This window comes from Pituophis catenifer, unplaced genomic scaffold, assembly GCF_029215685.1.
Source record: "Pituophis catenifer annectens isolate HBS135680 unplaced genomic scaffold, rPitCat1.0.hap2 SCAF_10, whole genome shotgun sequence".
Taxonomy (NCBI): Eukaryota; Metazoa; Chordata; class Lepidosauria; order Squamata; family Colubridae; genus Pituophis; species Pituophis catenifer.
Genome location: NW_027256890.1, coordinates 25,408,039 through 25,432,188, shown reverse-complemented (window position 1 = coordinate 25,432,188; position 24,150 = coordinate 25,408,039). Strand labels below are relative to the sequence as shown.

Genomic DNA, 24,150 nt, shown 5'->3' with positions numbered 1-24,150 from the left:
GCCAGAAGTGGCCTATATTAAAATGGCAAGAAACTCAGCCGTTACAGAGGAATATAAAATGTGACGTCTTGCCACACAGATGTTGCCGGCTGCAATTCCACAGTAATGGAAGACCTTCCTTTTGCGAGTGTCAAGATTGCGCCAATCCGGAAAGCTGACGCAACGTTTTCCAGATTGCACAACTCCTCTGCCCCAAAAACTCTTTTTTAAAAAATCACCCTCTGACGAAGCCTTAGGCACTTTTAAAGATGATTAAAATCTTCCAGGGGTCAAGGACGACAGAAATACCGTATTTTTCGGACTATAAGACGCACTTTTTTGTCTCCCAAAAGGGGGTGAAAAAGTCTGTGCGTCTTATAGACTGAATATTGCCGAAGTCCCACCTACCCGCCAGCCATTTTTTGGCCTCCGCATGCCCTGTTTTCAGGCCTTTTTTCAACTTTTTTCGGCCTGTTTTTGGGCTTTTTTTCAGGTTTTTTTGGACTGTTTTCGAGGCTTTTTTTGGCCCATTTTCAAGGTTTTTGGTCTGTTTTTGAGGCTTTTTCGGCCTGTTTTTTTTTTTTTTTTTTTTTTTTTTTTTTTGCTTTTTGGGCCCATTTCTGGCCCTTTTTTCCAGAATAAACAGGCCAAAAAAAACCTCATAAACAGGCCGAAAAAAAGTCAAAAACAGGCCGAAAAAAGCCTTGAAAATGGGCCAAAAAAAGCCTTGAAAACGGGCCTAAAAAAGCCCCTAAAAAAGGGAGGTTGAAAACTTTTTGTTGTTGTTTTCCTCTTCTAAATTTAGGTGTGTCTTATAGTCTGAAAAATACAGTACTTCAGAATAACTGCACGGAATTATTGTCACAGAGAGCAGATGAGCAAAAAAAGAAGAGGGGGAAAAATATTAAAAAAAAAAAAAAAAAACCCAAAACCCAACGAATTAAATCGGCCCTGTAAAAAGGGCCGATTGCAGAATGCAAACTTTTGGTGCAGAATATCAGACGAGCAACAGTTGGAAACAAACAGCTGGTCTTTCAACAGGATTTTGATCGTTTAGACCATACGCAAAACTTTTCCTTTCTCAAGATGCTATTCAGGTAGTCCTCAACTTCCAACAATTTATTTAGTAACTGTTCAAAGCTACAACGGTATGGGGAAAAAGTGTGATTTGCGACCGTTTTTCAAACTTACGACCGCTGCAGCATCACGTGATCAAAATTTAGACGCTTACCAACTCATATCTATGACGGTGGTAGCGTCCCGGGGGTCACATTTTGCGACCTTCTGCGCCAAGCAAACTCGACGGGGAAGCTGGATTCCTTTAACAACCGGTGTGATTAACTGCAGGGGTTAATTGAACGATGGTGGCAGGGAAGGCCGTAAAATGGGGACCGAACTCAACTGCCTCGCTTAGTGACGGAAATGTTGGGCTCGGCTGCGGTCGTAAGTCGAGGACTACCTGTAACAAACCGGCCTGATCTCCCGTTAGCGTGGTTTGATTCATCTGCCGAATTGAAGGGGAGGAAAGTTTTGCTGAAAAGAGGCGACTCGGAAAAGATCTAATTTTGCTCCTTTTTTTTTAATTGGATGTGCAAAGGAGACCAAAGTTAACCACAGCCTCACAGCCGAACGAAAAACCAGGAAAAAAAAAAAAAGTGACGAGGCTCGTCGGGGCCACAGTTGCTGGCCGAGAGAATTGAAAACTGCAAGGGTGGGGGTGGAAGAGGGAAACCCCCCCTAAAATAAAAAAGGAGAGAGAAAATGGCAGCTCACAACAAGGGGGCTATAACCGAGAGACAGAGCAACAGGCCGGGACGATGGACGAAAAGGCCGATATTTTTTCGGTGCCGAAATAGGGTGGATGGTTGGTTTACGAGCACGCATGTGGGCAAGAGGCGGGACACGTGTCTCAAAGGTGTGAGTCTCTGCCTTTTGCTGAGAGAGAGAGATGGCCCCGAGAGTGGATCGATTTCATGGAGAAAGTCCATCAAGGCTGCCTATTTTTCTTTTGTTTTCAACCGGGGGAAAAGTTGCGGAGGATGGTCAGTATTATCACCGGATGGCGATCAGGCCAACATCCATCAGCTTCTGGATCTTCTGAGCAATGACGGGGTTTTTCAAGTGTCTGCAGGGAAAAGGAGAGAGAGGGAGGGAATGCGGTTAGGAAGATCCGTGAAGTTATTTTTCCCCCCACTGTTCTTTGCCAACATTTAGCAAATCTGGAAGGGCTTCAAAAACCCGAAATCTAGTTTAATCTAGTTTCTGGGTGTTATCATAAAAAGAGAAGCTTGCCTGGGGCACTAACATTGCAGCCCTGGTCAAAAGAGCCCAGCAGAGATTATACGACCTGAGACTTCTCACAAAACAACAACTGAATGAGAAACTGCTGGTGACCTTCTACCGCAGCACCATAGGGACTATTTTAACTTACTGCACCTGTTTATGGTTTGCCAATTGCACAGTGGCAGCTAGGACAGCGTTCCAGAGGGTCAACGTCATTGCCCAGAGGATCATGGGTTGCCCCCTCCCCTCTTTGGAAGAACTTTATAGTTCTCGCTGCCTTAAGAAAGTTCAAAACATCCTTAAAGATCCATCTCATCCTGGGCACCCCCTTTTTTTTTTTGAACTATTACCATCTGACAGACGGTACAGGGCAATAAAAACAAGGACAAATAGGCTGAAAAACAACTTCTATCCCAGGGCAGTAACTATATTGAATTCTACGGTCTAGTGTAGGGGTCTGCAACCTTAAATACTTAAAAGAGCTATTTGGACCCATTTCCCACAGAAAATAGCAGGAGCCACAAAACCTGGGTGGGTGTGGCCAACTCGATGTCACTCACTTCCATCAGTCACATGAAAACCCTCCCATTCCAGCCATGCCTACCCAGCCGGAATATATCTGAACAAAACTCCGCTCTGGTGACAGGAAGGGCATCCGGGCATTAAACACTCGGCTCTATTCAGACTCCATCCCCGCCAGGGATTACGGGGTCATTAAACGACTAAAAAAAAATATGTATACGCACCTTCCCAGCCCTATTGGCTTGGCCCTCTACAATAGGGGCCAAGGGAAAATGAATTACCCAGCCCTGCTCTAGCTACATTCCTTAGCAAGCAACTTGGTGAAGACCAAGGCTCAGGATCATCTTACGGATTTCCCCAGCCCTGACTCACTCGCTTAGTGCCTGTGGATCTTTCTGCATCTGTTCCAGGATCAGCCGCATGGCTGGATCGCTCATGATCTGCTGCACCTCGGGATCGGCCATTGCCCGGCGCTTCACGTCCTCGGGGTTGTCGTTGCGATTGTACTGGGACATCAGGCAGCGCTGGTAACCTTCGGCAGCTTCCTGTAAGAATTGCACCGGGGAGAAAAAAATGTTAAGAAGACAATCGTTGTGCAAGCACACAGCATTCCCCAATTATGGCCTTTCGTTCTTATTTCTTCCCGCAGTTTCAGCTTGTTGGGGCAATACGAGTCAGTTGCCAAGAATCCCAATTTTGATCATGGGGACCGCTGCAACGGTTCTAAATTGAGCCGTGGTGGGGCAGTGGTTAGAGTGCGGTACTGCAGGCTACTTCTTGCTGCCTGCCGGCTGCCTGCAATTTGCCAGTTCAAATCTCACCAGGCTCAAGGTTGACTTAGTCTCCCGTCCTTCCGAGGTGGGTAAAATGAGGACCCAGATTGTCGGGGGCAAGAGGCTGACTCTGTAAACCCCTTAGAGAGGGCTGTAAAACACTGTGAAGCTGTATATAAATCTAAGTGCTATTGCTATTGCCCTTCCTTCCTTCCTTCTTGGTTCCTTCCTTCTTTCCTTCCTTCCCTGTTAGAATGCAGTATTTCAGGCTGCCCATTGCCAGCAGTTCGATCCTGATTTGGCTTAACCTTGATTCAGCCTTCCACCCTTCCGAGGTCAGTAAAATGAGGACCCAGATTGTTGGGGGGGCAAGAGGCTGATTCTGTAAACCGCTCAGAGAGGGTTGTAAAAGCACCGTAAAGCGGTATATAAATCTTAAGTGCTACTGCTAAGTGTGAAACCAGGCCTAAGTCACTTTTTTCAGTGCCGAATGGTCACTAAATGAACTGTCGTAAGTCGAGGACGGTCTGCAAAGGCTTATCCTTTGGGACTAACAGAGGATAACCAGGCCACCCCTTGCCCCGCGTCCTCTGCCCTTCCCTTCCCCTGTCAGGGGTGTGTCTGGTCGAGTCCTCACCTTGCAGTTCGAGTCCAGCTCCAGCGCTTTCTGATAGACGTCCATCGCTTTGGTGTAATCTTTCATGGCTTCCAATGCCGCCGCTTTGCGCGTGTAGCCTTTGACTGCAAAAGCGAAGAGGAGCGGCCGTCACCTTCTGAAGGCTAGATAGCTTGACCAATGATTGAGTTTCAACTGCCAGAATTCTCTAGCCCGGCTTTGCTTTGCTTGTCATGGCTGACTGGGGAATTCTGGGAGTTGAAATCCCACCCATCGTCAAAAGGGCCAAAGCTTGAGAAACACCGCTTCTAGCTCAAAAGATTTTGCTTTCACCGCTCCCCACTTCATTCGAGAGCCTTTCTTAGCAGAGCGGTGCGGTGGCCTAGAGGTGGAACTCTCGCCTCACAATCAGGAGGCTGTAAGTTCGATCCTAGGTAGAGGCAGATATTTCTCTCTCTGGGCACAATGAGAATATTATCTGCTGAACAAAAACTCCACACTGGCAACAGGAAAGGCATCCGGCCATTCAAATGCTCTGCTAGCTCCATTCAGTTGCCCGGACTCCACCCCGCAAGGGATTATGGGATCATTAAAAGAAGATGTTGAATCTAGAACATTTAATCGAGTGGTGCGGTGGCCCAGAGGCGGAGCTCTCGCCTCACAATCAGGAGGCTGTGAGTTCGATCCTAGGTAGAGGCAGATATTTCTCTCTCTGGGCACGATGAGGATTTAACTGCTGAAGCAAATGCTTCTCAACCTTGGCCGAATTGGAGATGGGGTGAACTTCAACTCCCAGAATTCCCTAGCCATGCCCCATAGATACTTGGAGAGTCCAGAGATTCAAATCCATCTACTTACTGAACGCGGGTTCTAAACGGATGCATTCCTCGCAGTCCTGCAGAACGAAAAAGACGAATAATTAAGTACTGTCAGAATGACATTGAATTGTGTAATTATTATGGATGTATTTTTGTTATAGATGTATTTTAACTTATATATATATATATATATATAAATATAAAATCTGGGAAAATGGACTTCAGATTATAAACGGAAGGCATGGCAAGCGTTCCGTTTCAGATTTAAAAAGAGAAAAGAGACTTTTTAACATTTAAATGCCTTTTAACATCTTTTCAACAAGACCACACCTGGACTATTGCAACCAATTTTGGTCACATTACAAAAAAGATGTTGAGACTTTGGGGGGGGGGGAATCAGAGAAGAGCAACTAAGATGATCAAAGGCCTGGGGAATAAAACATAACTGCAGGATTTGGGTCTGGGTAATCTAAAGAAAAGAAGAATTAGGGGGTGACAGGATAGCAGTATTCCAGTATTTGAGAGGCTGCCACAAAGAAGAGGAGGGGTCAAATTATTCTACAAAGCCTCAGAAGGCAGGACAAGAAACAATGCTTGCAAACTAATCAAAGAAAGAAGCAATCTGGAATGAAGGAGAAACTTTCTAACATTGAGGACAATTAACCAGTGGAACAGCTCGCCACCAGAAGTTGTGGGCGCTCCATCACTGGACGTTTTTAAGAGGAGACTGGACAGTCACTTGTCTGACATAGTATAAGTTCTCCTGCTTGAGTAGGGGGCTGGACTAGAAGACCTCCAAGGTCTCTCGTAGCTCTATCTCCTGAGTCTTTTGGACATGCTGGCTTTCCGCACGCAGAGATTAGAAAAGAAACCAGAGGTCGCCACAGCTTCTCTACGGCTGAGATGCTCACCTTGAGCGCTAACTGGAACTCCAAGAGTTTGGTGTAGCAGGCTGCTCTGTTGCTGTACAGTTTGGCATCACTGGGGTTGCGTTTGATAGCTTCCGAATAGTGCTTCATGGCTTGTGGATAATCCCCTGTGGGAGAAAAGACCGTCACTGGGTGGACGGAGCCTCCAGATTCCAAGGAGGTATACAGTAGTGGTCAAAATTGTGGAAGCCTTTTGGGGAAAGTGTATTTTTGAGGTTTGATGGCTAATAACACCACTTTTTTTTTTCTTTGGAGTTTCAAGATAATCCTATTCCACTGCTGGAATGGCCTGGGAATAGCCCAGACCTTCACCCAATTGAAAATCTATGGAGCTGACGAAAGAAACTGTTTAGTCAGAAGCAACCCAGCAATCAAACCCAGTTAATAGAAGCCATCATTCCATCTTGGTTTCACATGAGAACAGCTAGAGAACTCAAAGACTTGGTTCACTACATGGGAAGACGTTGTCAGGCCCTAATTCATGCTAAAGGTGACCCAACGAAGTATTAACCGACATGGGAATCATTTTTGTACATCTCGTTTTTTTCTACAGTGATCATTTTTGTCTATCTTGTTTTTTTTCTACGTGTTTCGCTTTTCTCCTTTAGGCTGTAACGGCTATTCTAATAGCAAACCCTTCCTAAAAGCTATTGCATTACATTCTTGATTAAATCATCTTTCCATTGATATATAATTTTATGCTACTACTCAAAAAAAAAAAAAAAAAAAGTTTGGTTATTAGCTAGTTTTAGAAAATACACTTTTCCCAAAAGGTTTCCACAATTTTGGCTACTACTGTTATCTCTGAATAATGACTGCCGGGGGTGGGGAAGAGAGGTGGGTTTCAGCAGGTTCTGACCAGTTCTGGAGAACTGGTAGCGGAAATTTTGAGTAGTTCGGAGAACCGGTAAATACCACCTGTGACTGGCCCCGCCCCTATCTAGTCTCTGCCTCCCGAGTCCCAGCTAATCAGGAGGAAATGGGAATTTTTCAGTTTCCCCTGCCACGCCCACCAAGCCACATCCGTAGAACCGGTAGTAAAAAAATTTGAAAAATTTGAAATTTGAGCCCGATAGTACAGTGGACTAAAGCACTGTTACTAACATCTACTGCTTGCAATTACTGCAGGGTTCGAATCTTGCCAGGCTCAAGGTTGACTCAGCCTTCCATCCTTTCTAAGGTAGGTGAAATGAGGACCCAGATTGTAGGGGAAATAAACTGACTTTGTATAAATATACAAAAGTATGAAGGCTATTGCTTAACGCATTGTAAGCCGCCCTGAGTCTCCGGAGAAGGGCGGCATATAAATCAAATTTTTTTAAAAAAACCACCACCAGTGGGGAAATAATGTTGGGACTTTCTTACTGCGCCTGCCATCTTCCTTAAAGGAAGCAGATTGGAGAAATGAAGTGGATTCGGGGCGTAAATCAGCAAATGCTTTTTCTCTCCAGCAATTAATCCAATCATTCCACTGTTAGGAACTGCATCTTCCTCCAGCGACATGGAGGGAAGAATCCAATCTTTGCTGAATTTTGCCCGCTTCTGCAGAAGCCGCAAGTTTTAAGCTGCTGGCAAAGGAAGCCCGTGGCCGAATGTGGTGTTTTTCTCAAGTTTACCAACTTTCAAGCAGTGTGGACTTCAACTCCCAGAATTCCCCGGCTGGGCATGGGGAGTTGAAATCCACATAAGCTTAGAGGTTGCTGTGGTTGAGAAACACTGGCTATTAATGGGGCCCGTGTAGGGAGAGCTTTTCCTCCAGTTGGTGGCGGGGAGGGAAGAGACATAGATTTAAGTCCGGCAAGGTTTTTATCCTGCAAGCAACAACTAAACCAGGTGCAACCTCATCACCTTTCTGGAAACATTCGTTGCCTTTGTTCTTCTCTTCCAAAGCCAGCTCAGGATTGATGTATGCCTCCCGTTCTTGTTCTTTTAGGATTTTCTCAGCCTGGGGGAAGAGAAGGAAGTGTAAACGTTATCCATCCAGGAACAAGGTCCGGTACGAAGGAGCAACTGGACGGTGAGTTCTAGTCTTGCCTTAGGCGTGAAAAGATGGCTAGGTGACTTTGAGCCAGGAGATGGGGAGTTCTAGGCCATGGCTGGGTGGCTTAGGGCCAATCACCAGGAGACCGTGAGTTCTAGTCCCACCTTAGGCATGAAAGATGACTGGGTGACTTGGGGCCAATCACCGGGAAAGAGTGAGTTCTAGTTCTGCCTTAGGCATGAAAGATGACTGGGTGATTTGGGGCCAATCACTGGGAGATGGTGAGTTCTAGTCCTGCCTTAGGCATGAAAGATGGCTGGGTGATTTGGGGCCAATCACCGGGAGACAGTGAGTTCTAGTTCCAACCTAGGCACATTCTGGACCAGTTCCTCTCTCTCCGCCCGAACCCACTTCACAGGTTTGTTGCTATTGTGGAGAAAAGAGGAGGAGGAGGAGGAGGAGGAGAAAGGGGTATTAAGCCTGCTTGATGCCTTTATAAAAAATAATAAAGGTGGGATATATATTTAAATAAAAAGAGGAGCTGGAAGAGTGTAGAAACAGGAATAAATGCCTATCAAAACCACCAGAGCTACAGACAAGACTCTCGGAACTGCTTGCCTGCTGACACTTCTTCAGCACCTCTGGAGTCCGGTGTTCAGCTAGAGACTTGTTGTAAAACTGAATGGCTTCCTTGTACTTTTCTTCCTTGAAGTAGGAGTTCCCAATTCGGGCGTAAGCTCTAGACGCAACGACAATCACAACAACAACAACAACAACAAGTCATCATCCAGCTATGGGAGAAGTCCTTGGGCAAGCCAAAATGCTCGGCCCACCTGTTGAGTGACAGGCCTGGAAGGGACCAATTCCATCCTCAGGGCAATAATAGCAATAGCTACTATTGAGAAAACCATCCCAGGAATGTAGGCCACCTACTTGGCAATCTGTCGATAATCTTCCCTGTTCTCACGCCCCACCTCGATGGCTTGTTCGCACAGTTCTCGGCACTGGTTGTATTCCCCTTTTTCAAAATGCACGGCTGAAAGCCAAAGGGAGAATGAATGTAAACAAACACACAAGAGACACAAACACAAAAGGTGCGAGACTGGGAGAACTACGGGGGCCTTCCCCCACCCAATGAAGTTGGTCTCGTCTTCTCTCCGCTAGCTGGAGGCGGCGGATGGGCTTTGGAATCCGTCCCCCTGAACGGCCACGCAATAGCAACAAAACCTAAGTAACAAAACTTAACACCTCCTCGCACGCTTATCTTTCTTTTGGGTGAGGGGGGAAAAAAAAAATAAGGCTTGGTCGGTGATGGTACAGGTAGTCCTTGACTTACAGCTATTCGTTTAGTGACCGAAGTTACGAATGACACCGGAAGAAAAATTGACTTATGACCGTTTTTTTTAAACGTACGGCTGTTGCAGCCTCGCCGCGATCAAAATCTTGGAGGCTTGACAACTGATTCACGTTTACGTCCTGGGAGGGGTCACGTCACCCCCTCTGGCGACCTTCTGACGGGCAACGTCCACGGGGGAGCCAGATTCGCTTAACAACTGTGTGGACTAATTTAACAACGGCAGCGATTCACTTAACAAACGTCGTTAAAAACGGGGGCAAAACTCTCGAACGTTTTGCTCAGCAGCAGAAATTTGGGATTCAATCGTGGTTGTGAGTCGAGGACTACCTGCATTCCATCATGTCCACCCACGGGCGGGCCTGCCTGATGCCTAAAATTTGGCCGCACAGTGAGTGTTTTCTCCAGAGTATTCTGCAAACAATAGACCTACCTAGAAACAAGATAAAGCCAGTTTGTTCTATTTTAATAAATTCCTGGGTTCGTATTTCCTATTTCCAAGGTTTTCAACAGTTTAAAATGTGTGTTATGGAAACAGGGACGGCTACTATTTAATTGTGTAAGATTATCCCTCAAGGGACTCGGCAGAATTCTCCAGCTTCACCCTGTTGTGCTGTTTTAAACCTATAAGGTAAAGGTAAAGGTTCCCCTCGCACCTATGTGCTAATTGTTCCTGACTCTAGGGGGCGCTGCTCATCTCCGTTTCAAAGCCGAAGAGCCAGTGCTGTCCGAAGACGTCTCCGTGGGTCATGTGGCCGGCATGACTCAACGCCAAAGGCGCACGGAATGCTGTTCCCTTCCCACCAAAGGTGGTGCCTATTTTTCTACTTCCATTTTTTTACGGGCTTTCAAACTGCTAGGTTGGCAGAAGCTGGGACAAGTCACGGGAGCTCATCCCGTTACGCGGCACTCGGGATTCGAACCGCTGAACTGCCGGCCTTTCGATCGACAAGCTCAGCAGCCACTGAGCCACCGCGTCCCTGTTAAAACTATGTTTAAACTATGTCCTTGTTTAAACCAGTAGAAGAGAATATTTGTAGCCAAGGAACTGTGGAGTCCTCTGAATTGGTTTGTTTTCTTCCAGACGTTTCATGACCCAACTAGGGAACATCATCAGTGCTAGAAGGGAGGGGGAGTTTGCTGCTCTCTTTTTAAACCTGCGAGCTTGTTCCCACCTCTACCGCCCACCTCACCTGCTTGATTAGTAATATAAGTCATGTTGGTTGGATCCAAATTTTTTGCTTTGTTGTAATGTTCCAAAGCTTTTTCAAAGTCTTTCTTCTTATAGGCCTCGTTCCCCAATTCCTTCTCCTTCAGGGCCTGAAAAATCAGCAGATACAGCTTGATTAAGGAGATTTTAAGACTGGTTTGGCAGAAAATTCTACACAAATTGTTGGGCCTAGAAAGGAGTTATCAGCTTTCCTTGCTGGCCACCCACTATCTGAGAATCAGATTAGAGATACCTAAAAGCCTTCCTTTCTTCCCTTGATTTCTTCTTTCCTTCCCTTCCTCTCTAATTTTCATTTTGCTTCCTTCCTTCATCTCTAATTTTCTTCCTTTTACTTCTATCTTCCTTTCATCTTCCTTTCCTTCCTAATTTTCTTCCTTTTCTTTCTTCTATCCTTTCCTTTCCTTCCTAATTTTCTTCCTTTCCTTGCCCTTCTTTCATCTAATTTTCTTCCTTTCCTTTTCTTTCCCTCCGTCTCTAATTTTCTTCCTTTTCCTTCCCCTCATCTCTAATTTTCTTCCTTTCCTTTCCTCTATCTTCCTTTCCCTTCCTTCCTCTCTAATTTTCTTCCTTTCCTTTCTTCTATCTTCCTTTCCTTTATCTTCCTTTCCTTCCCTAATTTTTCTTTCCTTTCCTTTCCTTACTTTATTCAAATTTCTATACCGCCCTTCTCCTTTCGGACTCAGGGCGGTGAACAGCCAAAATAAAAACATCTATACAAAACATCACAGTTAAAAATAAAGTTAAAATAATTTATAAATTTGGCCCATAATTTAAAACTTGTCAATTAAAATCAATTATTAAAATTTTAAAACTAACCCTAAAATCAAGACAGACTCATCTCTAATTTTCTTCCTTTCCCTTCCTTCCTCTCTAATTTTCTTCCTTTCCTTTCTTCTATCTTCCTTTCCTTTATCTTCCTTTCCCTTCCTTCCTCTCTAATTTTCTTCCTTTCTTTTCCTTTCCTCTATCCTTTCTTTTCCTTTCCCCTATCTCCCTTCCTCTCTAATTTTCTTCCTTTTCTTCCCCTTTCCCTTCATTCCGTATGCTGCCAGTCTTGCCAGAGGCCGATACCTGCTTCTTGTTTTCGGGCAGGTCTTCCTCCATGGGTTCTGCCTTGGGCTCTTTCTTGGGGGGTGGAGGAGGTGGGGGAGACATGGCTTCGTCGTCATCATCAGCGCTGGCTAAGTCGACTCCAAGCAGCACCCCGAGCGTCGTCATAACCCGGGGGTCCTTCAGTTTCCTGTTACACAACAGGGAGACAAGCAAGGGCAAAGCCCAGCCTGAGCACTTCAGAGCACCTCCATGGTAGGCTGCTCCAGTGCAGGAAGCCAAGCTTTAACATGGTTTAAGAACCATTTTTATTTAGACTGGGCCACGGGGCTGCATAGTCTTGCCAATCGGATTTTGCTGCTCTCTCTCTCTCTCTCTCTCCTTTACGACCCGTGTGGATTAGGAAACTATAATTCTCAAAGATGTGCCTTTGCGGGAGGCGCAGTCCAAGGGGCTGCGTGAAAGCATGAAGGTGAATTAGAGTTAGTATTCAACGATTGCTAGATCAATAGAAGGACTTGCCTTCGGAAGTTGTCGGCGCTTCGTTACTGGAAGTTTTCAAGAAGAGGCTGATGGCGAACCGAAGGCACATGAACTGTTGCCCTAGCTCAGCTCCAGCATGCACACACGCACCACACAACTGATTTTCAGCTGCCCTGCCCACGTCGCACCACCCCTCCCAGGAGTCTCCATGTGGCCCGTTTTGGATGCCAGGTAAGTACAGGGCTCGCGCTGAGGCTCTAGGGAGGGCATTTTTGGCCTCCAGGGGGTTGAGAGAGGGAGTTTTCGCCCTCCCCAGGCTCCAAGAAAGCCTCTGGAGCCTGGGGAGGGTGAAAAAAGAGCCTACCAGGCTCACCAGAAGTCAGGAAATGGGCCATTTCCCGCCTCCAGAGGGGTGGGGGAAGCCGTTTTTTGCCCTCCGCAGGCTCCAGGAAAACCTCTGGAGCCTGGGGAGGGCAAAAAAAAACGGGCCCACTGGAAGTCTGGAAACGAGCTGTCTCTGGAGGCTTCAGGAAGGCCTGCTAGGCTCAATACGGGGTGCGCGGGGGGGTGTTGTGCGCACATGCACAGGGGGGCAGGGCATGGGGGGGGTCATTAAATTATGGGCGCTTTCGGCACCAGAGTTAAAAAAGGTTTGCCATCACCGGTATAGGGTGTCCTGCTCGAGCAGGGGGTTGAACTAGAAGATTTTCAAGTCCCTTCCAACACTTATTGTTATTTTATCTATCTTTCCTTCCTTCCTTCCCTCATTCCGTTTTCAAGAAGAGCTTGGACAACCCATTTCTCTGAAATGGGGTAGCGTTTCCTGCTCGAGCAGGGGGTTGGACTAGAAGACCTCCGAGGTCCCTTCCAACAGAGCTGTTATTCTGTTAATATCCTGAAGTTCCTGTACGGAACTCTAGATAAAAGTCCCAGGAGACGTTCTCTAAAGGAAGACCCTGAACGGTAGCAGACGGATTCCTGAGCTAGGAGACCTTCGGTTCCGATCGAGGAAGGTGCAACCTTGGCTGGGAGGGATCAGGCCCCCTTCTGCCCCCCTCTCCCCCCCCCCCGCAAAAACCCACCGAAGACACTCACGTTCCCAGTTCCGACGGTTTGTTGCGGAGTTGCTCTATCAGCTCTCTGTAACTCGGATCGCTGAGGAGGTTTCGGGTGCGGGGATCACTCTCCAGCTTCTGGTAGAGGTTGGGCATGTTGAAAGGATTCATGAGATTCCGTTCTGGAAGTGAGGGGGGGGGGAGAGAAAAGAGAAAGGAGTCAGGGTCTTTAGGGGGATTTCCTTGGAGGGGGTGGGTTGCCAAAGCCCTTTTCAACTTTAACGTCTCACCCATCTGACTCCCTATTTATGACGGCTGCAGTGTCCTGGGGTGGGTGGGATGCCCTTTGGCCCATCTTCTGACCATCAAAGTCAACGGGGGAAGCCACTTAGCAACTGTGTGACAGGTATGTCCTCGGCTTACAACGGTTCGTTTACGTCAGTATATTCGTGAACTGGAATAGGGCGTAGACACAGGGTCCGCCAATGAGGGCCGTTTGGTAACTGAAACGAAGTGCTTGTTGTATTGGGACCCCTAAGAGACAGCTTGGAGCTTTTCCCTCCTCTGTTTTGCCTCCTCCGTTTTGTGCTGCATTTGTACTTCCTATTTCTCTTCTTTACAATGTGGAAAAACCTACAGGGGTATTGTATGCCTTGTGTGTCGTTAATGTATATTTACTAAAATAACTCAGTCTTTTCCAAACAAAGGCTGTTAATAAACTTCCTTCACAGCCTACAAGAAACCAAAGATAAAGTAATCACAATCTTACTAAGGTTGGCAGAAAGCCCAGAAGCAATTTGCAGAGAATCCAGACGCGAAGGAGAATGAACTAAAGTTGTTCCCTACAAATTGCTTCAGTCGGCGTTCCTCCTTAAATAGGCTAAGGGAATGGCCAATTAGCCCCAAGCCTTACTCTCGAGGAGACCTCCTCTTGAGGAGCCACTCCTGCCTTTTGGCAGCTCTGCGCACCCGTGTATCGAGAAGAGGCTCCTCCTCTTCGTCCTCTTCACTTAAAGGAGCTTCTGGAGGTTCTGAAGGCCCTGGCTGAATCCCTGCCTCTGGCACCACATCTTCTCCAGCCTCCTCATTGTCTGACTCAGGTGCCAGCTGCACAGGCTGCTGGCGCAACACCACACCAGCCTCCTCACTGTCAGAATCAGCCACAATCTGCACAGGCCGCTGATGGGCCACAACCGAATGGCAGTATCCCTACGGTCACGCGATCAAAATTTAGAGGCTCGGCAATACTTAACGGCAGTTGCAGTGTCCTGGGATTCACGCGACCCCAATATTGGGACTTTCTGACAAGCAAAAGTCGGTAAGGAGCTAGGTTCTCTTAACAATCATGTGACTAACTTAAATGATGGCAGTGATTCCCTCAACGTTTGGCAAGAAAGGTTGTACAATGGGGCAAAACTCAACACTTAAGCTTCACGGAAACATTGGGCTCAAATGTGGATTGTAAATCGAGCGCTCCCTGTACCGGATCTTTCCATGACTATCTACCACATCATCATCGTTTTAATGACCCCATAATCCCTTGCGGGGTGGAGTCAGGGCAACTGAACGGAGCTGAGTGTTTTACTGGCCGGATGCCCTTCCTGTCGCCAGGGCGGAGTTTTGCTCAGCAGATATATATTCTCAGTGTGCCAAGAGGGAGAAATATCTGCCTCTACCTAGGATCGAAGTCACAGCCTCCGGATTGTGAGGCGAGAGGCTCCACCTCTAGGCCACCGCAGCACTCCCATGACTATCTACCACATATCTTGTTTTTTATTCAGTCCTTTACGTGGACCCCAGCCAGTTTTGGGGATCAATGATGTGTACCCCTCCTTCATCATGGAAAGGCTGCACAGCCCTCGGTTTGGCCTGCTTTTCTTTTTTTCGTTCATGTTTTTTATTTATTTTCCACTTTAAAAAATATGTTTCATCTCTCCTTAAGCAGTGTGTCGCCGGAGTACAAATATTTCTGCGCGACATCCTTCCACAAATTATAAACATTGAACGATTACACCTTGTGTAACTCTTCATTTCCTTCATAACGTATCTTCTAATAAAAATACAGTAACAACATTAAACATGGTTATTCTCCTCATACTCATGTTATCAATTGCCATTTTATTTTTATCTCTACCTCAATGTATTTTCTATTCTTCTTATTGTCTCCTTCCTTTATTTCCAATTTCCTTTCTTATTCTCTAACCATTGGTAAAATGCTTCCCATATCATATAACAATCAGTTTGTTCTTTCTCCTTAACTGTTAGTGTTAGTCTATTCATTTCTGCTCAAGAGACAGGTCCTATCTATTCCGGATTGCTGCAACAGAAATCTAACAATGTATTTTCTATTCTTCTTATTGTCTCCTTCCTTTATTTCCAATTTCCTTTCTTATTCTCTAACCATTGGTAAAATGCTTCCCATATCATATAACAATCAGTTTGTTCTTTCTCCTTAACTGTTAGTGTTAGTCTATTCATTTCTGCTCAAGAGACAGGTCCTATCTATTCCGGATTGCTGCAACAGAAATCTAACACTAGCCAAGTCAGGGAGACACCCTCTTCCTCTTCCTCCTCCTCCTCCCCCTCCCCTCACCTGCCAGCCTGGACTCCATATTTTGCAGGCCTTCCTTCAACTGGGCATTGTCCGGCTCGTGTTTCAGCCCTTCCGCGTACGTCTTCTTCGCTTCCTCAAAACGATTCAGGAATTCCAAGGCAGCTGCTTTTCGAGAGTAACCCTGCAAAGAGCACGAGAACAGATCAGACAAAGACGAAAGCTCGTCCGTAGAGAAACCAGACACCCTCCACACACACCCCCGGTCGTTAAACAAATCCACAGCTGTCGTGCATAACTGCAATTGTGTGTTAAGCATTCTTTAACCCCAAGGGGGCCTTTTTGGCCAGCATTGGAAATAAATGCTGGTTTACAGTAGTGGCCAAAATTGGGGAAACCTTTTGGGAAAAGTGTATTTTCTAAAACTAGCTAATAACAAAACTTTTTTGGGGGGGAGTAGTACCATAAAATTATATATCAGTGGAAAGATAATTTAATCAACAATGTAATGCAATAGCTTTTATGAAGGATTTGCTATTAGAATAGCAGTTACGGTATAAAGAAAAAAAGTGAAACATGTGGAAAAAACGAGATATACAAAAATGATCACCATAGAAAAAATGAGCTATGCAAAAATGATCCTCATGTCGGTTAATACTTCGTTGGGTAACCTTTAGCATGAATGACGGCCTTACAATGTCTTCCCATGGAGGGAACCAAGTCTTTGAGTTCTGCAGCTGTTCTAATATGAGTCAGTTGCCAAGCGTCCGAATTTTGATTATGTCACCAAGGGGATGTGGCAACGGTCGTAAGTGTGAAAAACGGTCGTAAGTCACTTTTCCCAAGGGCCCTTGTGACTTTGAGGATTGGTGTTAAGTCCAGGAGTTACCTGGACTCATCCTTTACAACGGCACCAAAGCGAAGAGGTTTCAAAAGCACCTGGCAACCCCTCTCGTCTCACCTTGCCCCATTCGGGCTTCAGCTCTATGGTCTTGCAAGCGTCTTCGAGGGCCTTGTGGTACTCCCCCTTTTTGGCGTAGGCAGCAGAGCGATTGCTGTAGAGCACATGGTTGGCAGAGTCCAGTTTGATGGCCTCGGAGTAGTGCTTGATGGCTTCGGCGGTGTTGCCGGAGCTGAGGGCCTTGTTACCTTTCTCCTTCAGTTCGTTCACCTGGAGAGAGAGAGAGAGAGAGAGAGAGAGAGAGAGAGAGAGAGAGAGAGAGAGAGAAAGTGAGATGTTAAACCTGGGAAAAAATAAAAAACAAAGAAGTCCAGTTGCCTTCTGAAAAAGCATCTTTGGGAGAACCATGGCCTGGATGACTGAGAATCTCTACAGACTTTTAGCTACACAATTTGGGGTGAACACCCTTTGAACGTGGTGGCTCGGTGGCTCAGACGCTGAGCTTGTCGATCGAAAGGGTCGGCAGTTTGGCGGTTCGAATCCCTAGCGCCGCGTATAATGGGGTGAGCTCCCGTGACTTCTCCCAGCTTCTGCCAACCTAGCAAGTTCGAAAGCAGGTAAAAAAATGCAAGTAGGAAAACAGGGACCACCTTTGGTGGGAAGGGAACAGCATTCCATGCGCCTTTGGCGTTGAGTCATGCCGGCCATATGACCACGGAGACGTCTTCGGACAGCGCTGGCTCTGCGGCTTTGAAACGGAGATGAGCAGCGCCCCTAGAGTCGGGAACGACTAGCACATATGTGCGAGGGGAACCTTTACCTTTACCTTACCCTTTGAACGGTGTGGGAGCAGGAATGGATTTCCAGAGGAAAAAATTGCAAACTACAGGAACTATTTGCACTACTCAGGTGACCCTGAGGATACAGATAAACCTCCAAGTGGCCTCAACGACCCTCTAAAAGGATGCAAAGGACCAGCTGTCTGCAAGGAAAATCAACCCTTCCATTCTCCGCCATGCAGTCAGAGCTGAAGAAGCTTCTTGGAGGAGAAGTGAAATGTCTTCAAAGAAAAAACAACAACAACAAAAATAAGAAAGTCCACTTGCCTCCTGAAAACCTGGATAATATAATTTCCCTAAAGTCTTAAGAATAATACAGATAGACCCCAACCTGCAACCCTATTTGGGACCGGAACTTCCGTGGCTAAGTGAAACAGTGCCCAATTTTGCCACCTCTTTTGCCACGGCTGTTAAGCGAATCACGTGGTCGCTAAGCTTTGCTCCTGGAATTAAAAAAAAAAAAAAACAGAAGAAAAAACTCTAGCCCTCCAGATGTTAAATTATTCCTCCTTTTACAGCTGGCTCTGCTGGATGGGCTGCTAGGCACTGGAATTCAACTCTTGCTTTGAGTAAACCACTGGGAGAACCGGTGTTGCCAAGTGGCACTGAGTCCTTCATTCTGGGAAGTCACTTGGGATCTTGGTACAGGTAGTCCTCGACTTACAACAGTTCATTTAGTGACCGAAGTTACAATGGTACTGGAAAAAGCTATTTATGATTATTTTCCACACTTATGAACATTGCATCATCATCATCTTCGTTTAACGACCCCATAATCCCTTGCAGGGTGGAGTCTGGGTAACTGAATGGAGCTAGCAGAGCGTTTTACTGGCCGGATGCCTTTCCTGTCACTAATGCAGAGCTTTGTTCAGCCGATATATTCTCATTGTACGCAGAGAGAGAAATACCTGCCTCTACCTAGGATCGAACTCACAGCCTCCTGATTGTGAGGCGGGAGCTCCACCTGTAGGCCACCGCACCGCTCCTACGACCGTTGCAACATCACGTGATCCAAATTCAGACGCTTGGCCACTGGTTCATATTTTACGACGGTTGCAGTCCTCCTGGGATCACACAATCCCCTCTTGCCACGTTCCGACCAGCGAAGTCCATGGGGGGAAAGCCAGATTCACTTAAAAACCTTGCAACCATCTTAACAACAGCAAAGATTTCCTTAAGAACTGTGGCAAGGAAGGTTGTAAAACGAGGCAAAATTCACTCTCTCGCTTAACAACAGAAAATTGAGGCTCAATTGTGGTCGTAAGCCGAGGACTACCGGTAATGGAAGAAAATCACATTCGGGGTATCTGTTATCTACCGTTTCCCCAAAAATAAGACATCCCCTGATAATAAGCCCAATTGGGCTTTTGAGCGCATGCGCTAAAATTTTATTTATTTATTTATTTATTTAAATTTTTAATTTATTTATTTATTATTATTTATTTATTTGTTTGTTTGTTTGTTTATTTATTGGTTTGATTTATATGGTGCCCTTCTCCGGAGACTCAGGGCGGCTTACAATGCGTTAAGCAATAGCCTTCATACTTTTGTATATACCTGCTTAGTAGGGCTTTCGCCCCCACCCCCCAAAGTGGTGTACTTTTTTTTATACAAAGTCAGCTTATTGCCCCCACAATCCGGGTCCTCATTTTACCTACCTCGGAAGGACGGAAGGCTGAGTCAACCTTGAGCCTGGTGAGATTTGAACTGGCAGTAATTGCAGGCAGCTGGTGCTAGTTAACAGCACTTTAGTCCGCTGCGCCACCAAGGCTCCCTCTCCCCCCAAAAAAGGAGCCCTCGCCGAAAATATTTAAACGCAGAGCTGGAAATCAGGTAAGATGGCAAGAGGAGCCCCATCTTGCTCCACGCACCCCAAAATAATAAGATCTCCCCGAAAATAAGGCCAAGCGCTTATTTCGGGGCACAACAAAAATATAAGACAGGGTCTTATTTTCGGGGTATGTGCAACAGTCACATTCACACGTTCTTCCCTCTAGGACAGTGTTTCTCAACCTTGGAAGCTTGAAGATGGGTGGACTTCAACTCCCAGAAACCCCCAGCCAGCACCGCTGGCTGGGGGATTCTGGGAGTTGAAGTCCACCCATCTTCAAGCTACCAAGGTTGAGAAACACTGCTCTAGGAAGATGGAAGGGCCAACCTGCATCCATCTATCAGTGTTTGTCCGTCACCTGTTCACGGACCCCGAAAGCGAGCATTGGCAGCTCCCGTGGGTCTGGAACCGTGACCCAAGTCCCAGGATAAGGTCCCTCCCGCACATTCTCACGTTCTCCCCAGAGGAAACAGCACACACCAGAGGTCGCTTCCTCTGAGTCACAGCTCCGTTCAGCTGGGGAACCAGCAGCTGAAATTACAGATGGCCAAGAATAACGATTCCTTTTGAGCCGTGACAAAATGTCACCGAGGAGGCAAGAATTCCGGGCGCTGCTTACCTCCGCGGTTTAGCAATGTGGGAAAACGAGTTTTTTGGGTTTTTTTTTAAAGGGCACGACAATACAAGCTTTTCAAAGATACCCATCGCCCTGGGATGGAGCAAGGAAGGAGGCGGGAACCAAAAAAAAAAAAAGCCCGAAGGCTCAAGCCATGTAGTTGGATCCCAGCCAGGTTGCTATGCTGTAAAAACCCTGACATAATCACACCCATCCGCCCCGGCTGCCTTACATTACAGGTTTGGTTTTTTTTGCCTTTTTCTACTCGGAAATCAGCTCTCGCTCCCGTTTTTGGCACCTTGATTTAAAAGGCCAATTGCTTCACCTCCCGGGCACCATTTTTCACAACCCAGGAAACAGTGCAATTAGGATGGCTGGCAGGAAAGTTTTAATTAGTGGCAGAAGTGGGGAGGGGGCACGGCTCCGAGTCGAGCCTGACCCCCAAAAGATGACGCTGTTTTGCAGGAGGCCAAACGTCCCAGGTCCACCTGTTTAGCCAAGCGAAGAGAGAGAGCAACCCGTTGTTTTCAATTACCTTGGTTCGCACACGGGTTATTTTATTTTATTTTTAATTTTTATTTATTTGATTTATATGCCGCCCTTCTCCGGAGACTCAGGGCGGCTTACAGTGCGTTAAGCAATAGCCTTCATACTTTTGTATATTTTATACAAAGTCATCTTATTGCCCCCACAAACTGGGTCCTCAATTTACCTACCTTAGTAAGGATGGAAGGCTGAGTCAACCTTGAGCCTGGCAAGATTCGAACTTACAGTAATTGCAGACAGCTGGTGTTAAATCACAATGCTTTTTAGTCTGCTGAGCCACCAGGCCCAGTGTAATAATACACTGTTTAATAATAGTTTAATAATAGTTTACCAAATAAACCACAACTGGCTTTATTTTGAGATAGCATCGAAACCTGACACTTAGTGCATCAGAAACCAGGATGCCGAGAGGATCGTGGCCTTAGTTTGATACCATTTAAAGGAGGATATTTGTAGCTCAGGGTTGAAATTAGAGGGTCCTTGTTTGTCTTGCAAACATTTTGTGACCCAACTAGGTAACATCATCAGTGCTAGTAGAAGGGAGTTTGCTCTTATTTTATAGTCTAGTGGCTTGCTGCCCTGTCGGTGTTGGTGGGGGGGAGGGTTCCTTGGTTGGGCTGTTTGATCCCAGAACGAGCCAACCGTACGGAGGCCAAGCAAAGAACCTCTTAAGGTTCCCCCAAATTCTGGCAGGGCAAGCCACTAGAACAGTGATGATTAACCTTTTCAGTGCCGTGCGCCCAAAGCATGCGTGCTAATGCATATGCGTGTACCCAAACCCCCAAAGTGCAATGAGAGCGCCCCTGCGCATGCATCCCGTGCATTCGTGCCCCCCCCATGCACGCGCCAATGCCCCATTTTGGGCCTGGAAAGCCTCCTGCACCCACCTGCCCCTCCGTGCATGTATCCCTGCATGTGCCCCGCCTCCCGCGCATGTGCGGCAGAGACCCGAAGACCAGCTGGCTGGTGGGAGGTGCGCATGAATGCGCAGTGGAGCTGGGCTAGGGAACAGCAGAGGCGGCTCTCTGCATGCCACCTGTGGCACGCGTGCCAGAGGTTCGCCATTACGGCACTAGAATATAAAATGAGAGCAAACCCCACTCCCTTCTAGCACTGATGATGTTACCTAGCTGGGCCATGAAACGTCTGCAAGAGGTTTGGTGGAGGCAAGGAGCCTTGGTGGAGCAGTGGACTAAAGTGCTGTTAAGTAGCGCTTAGCTGCCAGCTGCCTGCAATTACTGCGAGTTCGAATCTCACCAGGCGCAAGGTTGACTCAGCCTTCCATCCTTTCGAGGTAGGTAAAATGAGGACCCGGATTGTGGGGGGCAATAAGCTGACTTTGTATAAAAAAGAACACCGCTTACGGGGGGGCCGAAAGCCCTACTAAGCAGGTATATACAAAAATATGAAGGCTATTGCTTAACGCATTGTAAGCCGCCCTGAGTCTCTGGAGAAAGGCGGCATATAAATTGAACCAATCAATCAATCAATCAGTAAGTAAGTAAATAAATAAATAAATAAAATAAGTAAGTAAGTAAGTAAATAAATAAATAAATAAATAAGAAAACCACCAAGCTCAGAGAGCACCAAGGACCCCACAGTCGTCCTCTTCCTCATCTCCACAATCCCCATTACCTTCAGGCACTGATGGTGTTATCTAGTTGGGTTATAAAACGTCGGCAAGAAAACCACCAAGCTCAAACAGAGCCAAGGACCTCTCGTTTACGCCGCTGTAAAACCCAAACTGAGCTCATCTTAGCCAGATGTGCAAACCCAACACCTGCATGCACATCCCAAACGGCTGAAGAAGACACCCTGATTCGGGAAGGGTTTGATCGCAAGGTCTTCCTTCCATCGATGCCGATCGTGCTGCGACATGCAAAGTTAGGGCTGGCCCCTCTTTTTCTTCTCCTTCTTTGTAAACAGCTTCAAAGAGCCGAGAGGTTGCGCTAAGCTTCCAGTGCTTTGCTGGAGAGGCAGCATTTACATTCGAGGCGCCTTCCATGCCCAAACGGCACCCGCTCGTACAAGCCGCCTTTGCAGATCGGAGCCTGCTAAGGCCCACCCAGCCACAACGGACCAAGGTGGGAACTGTGGCAGGAAACGGCTTTGGATGGGATCAATGTCCTTTAAAAGCATCCCATTCCCGTGGGGGAAAAAAAATGGAAAGTCCCTGCAAGAAAGGCAGGATCCCAGACTAGAGAGCAGGATCCCTATAAATCTGAGCCAATTTGTCCACTTTGAGATGCCGTCAGCGCAGTAAACACCCTCCAAGCAGAATCAATTCACACACACACACAATTTGTCTTCATTCAGAACCCACAAGATCCATAGGTCAAAGGCCCCATCAATAAGGCAAATCACCTGTAAACACACTCTTAAAACTCAACCTGTTCTAGGACAGTTTCTCCAGCCAGCTATCTGAGGCTTGGGGCTGCCCTCGGTCTGAGAATAGCCCGGCTGGGGATGATGGGAGCTGTAGCCCAGTCTACAAAAGCATGGGAGGGGGACCGAGGCTGGCTCCCCTTGGACCTCACCCCAATATTGTGGTTGTCGAGCTCTTAAGAGCGGACAAGATAAAGCCACGAAAATCTCTAAGATTCAAAAGTGATTTATCTGTATTAACACAATCAATAGTTAATATTAATAACAGTTAATTATTATTAGTAAGTTCTCAACAACCATTAGTGTGGACAGCTGGGAAGCCAGCTGAACTGGGGATGATGGGTAAGGCCATTACTCGGAAGGAGGAGAGTGAGTCATGTAGGCTGGGGAAGATGGGTAAGGGCATGACTTTGAAGGAGCCGGGTGGGCCATGCAGGCTGGGGATGATGGGTAAGGCCATTACTCTGAAGGAGGGCAGTGGGCCATGCATGCTGGGGATGATGGGTAAGGCCATGACTTTGAAGGAGGGCAGTGGGCCATGCAGGTTGGGGCTGATGGGCAAGGCCATTGCTTTGAAGGAAGCAGGTGCGCCATGCAGGCTGGGGATGATGGGTAAAGCCATTCCTTTGAAGGAAGCAGGTGCGCCATGCAGGCTGGGGATGATGGGTAAGGGTATTACTTTGAAGGAGGTGGATGAGTCGTGTAGGCTGGGGATGATGGGTAAGGGCCATTCCTTTGAAGGAAGCAGGTGAGTCATGTAGGCTGGGGATGATGGGTAAAGCCATTACTCTGAAGGAAGCGGGTGGGCCATGCAGGCTGGGGATGATGGGTAAGGGTATTACTTTGAAGGAAGCAGGTGGACCACGCAGGCTGGGGATGATGGGTAAGGCCATGACTCTGCAGGAGGGCAGTGGGCCATGCAGGCTGGGTGGATGATGGGAACCCACCCCTTCCGAGAGCTGCACGTGGGGGGTGGGGGAAGGGCTGTCGGTTCCCTCCCCCTCCCTCCCTCCCTTCCCAAGATGCACTGCGAGCTCCCCCTTCCTTCCTTCCCTCCCCACGAGGCTGCCCCCCCCCAACACACACTCAGCCTCGGACTCCCCTCCTTTTTCCCTCCACCCCATGGAGCCCCCCCCACCCCCCCACTCCCCCCCTTCGACCCCGGAGACAAGCCCCCCTCCCCCCTTCAACGTGCATTTCCCAGAATCCTTTGCAGGAGTCACAGCACTCCCTCCCTCCCCTCCCACGAGCCCCCCCCCCCTCTCCCGCCCCCCCCCCCCACACACACCTTCTCCATGGCGCCGGGGAAATCTCAGTTCCGCCACCGCCGCCGCCTCCGATTCTCCGCCTCTCCTTCGGCTTTTTCCCGTCTGGCTCTCGGGCTCCTTCCTGCGCCCGCCTTTCCCC

General features: G+C 47.3%; 1 protein-coding gene across 1 annotated transcript; it reads right to left on the bottom strand.

The window, feature by feature from the left end:
- Positions 1 to 1,539: 1,539 nt before the first annotated feature.
- On the bottom strand, positions 1,540 to 24,150 carry STIP1 (stress induced phosphoprotein 1). Its single transcript, XM_070950871.1, has 14 exons — positions 24,032 to 24,150; positions 16,587 to 16,796; positions 15,668 to 15,809; positions 13,115 to 13,256; positions 11,558 to 11,726; positions 10,449 to 10,575; positions 8,835 to 8,937; positions 8,520 to 8,640; positions 7,769 to 7,865; positions 5,903 to 6,027; positions 5,032 to 5,068; positions 4,195 to 4,298; positions 3,157 to 3,329; positions 1,540 to 2,104 (listed from the first exon to the last, which is right to left on the bottom strand). Exons 1-14 carry the CDS (start codon positions 24,038 to 24,040, stop codon positions 2,032 to 2,034), a joined length of 1,632 nt encoding a protein of 543 aa, XP_070806972.1. The 5' UTR covers positions 24,041 to 24,150; the 3' UTR covers positions 1,540 to 2,031.

Excerpts from the sequence above, each read along its gene's own strand:
- STIP1 (XM_070950871.1), bottom strand. Across the intron at positions 10,576-11,557 it reads TGCCCGAAAACAAGAAGCAG|GCCCTGAAGGAGAAGGAATT; the intron begins GTATCGGCCTCT and ends CTGATTTTTCAG. Across the intron at positions 6,028-7,768 it reads CAACGAATGTTTCCAGAAAG|GGGATTATCCACAAGCCATG; the intron begins GTGATGAGGTTG and ends TTTCTCCCACAG.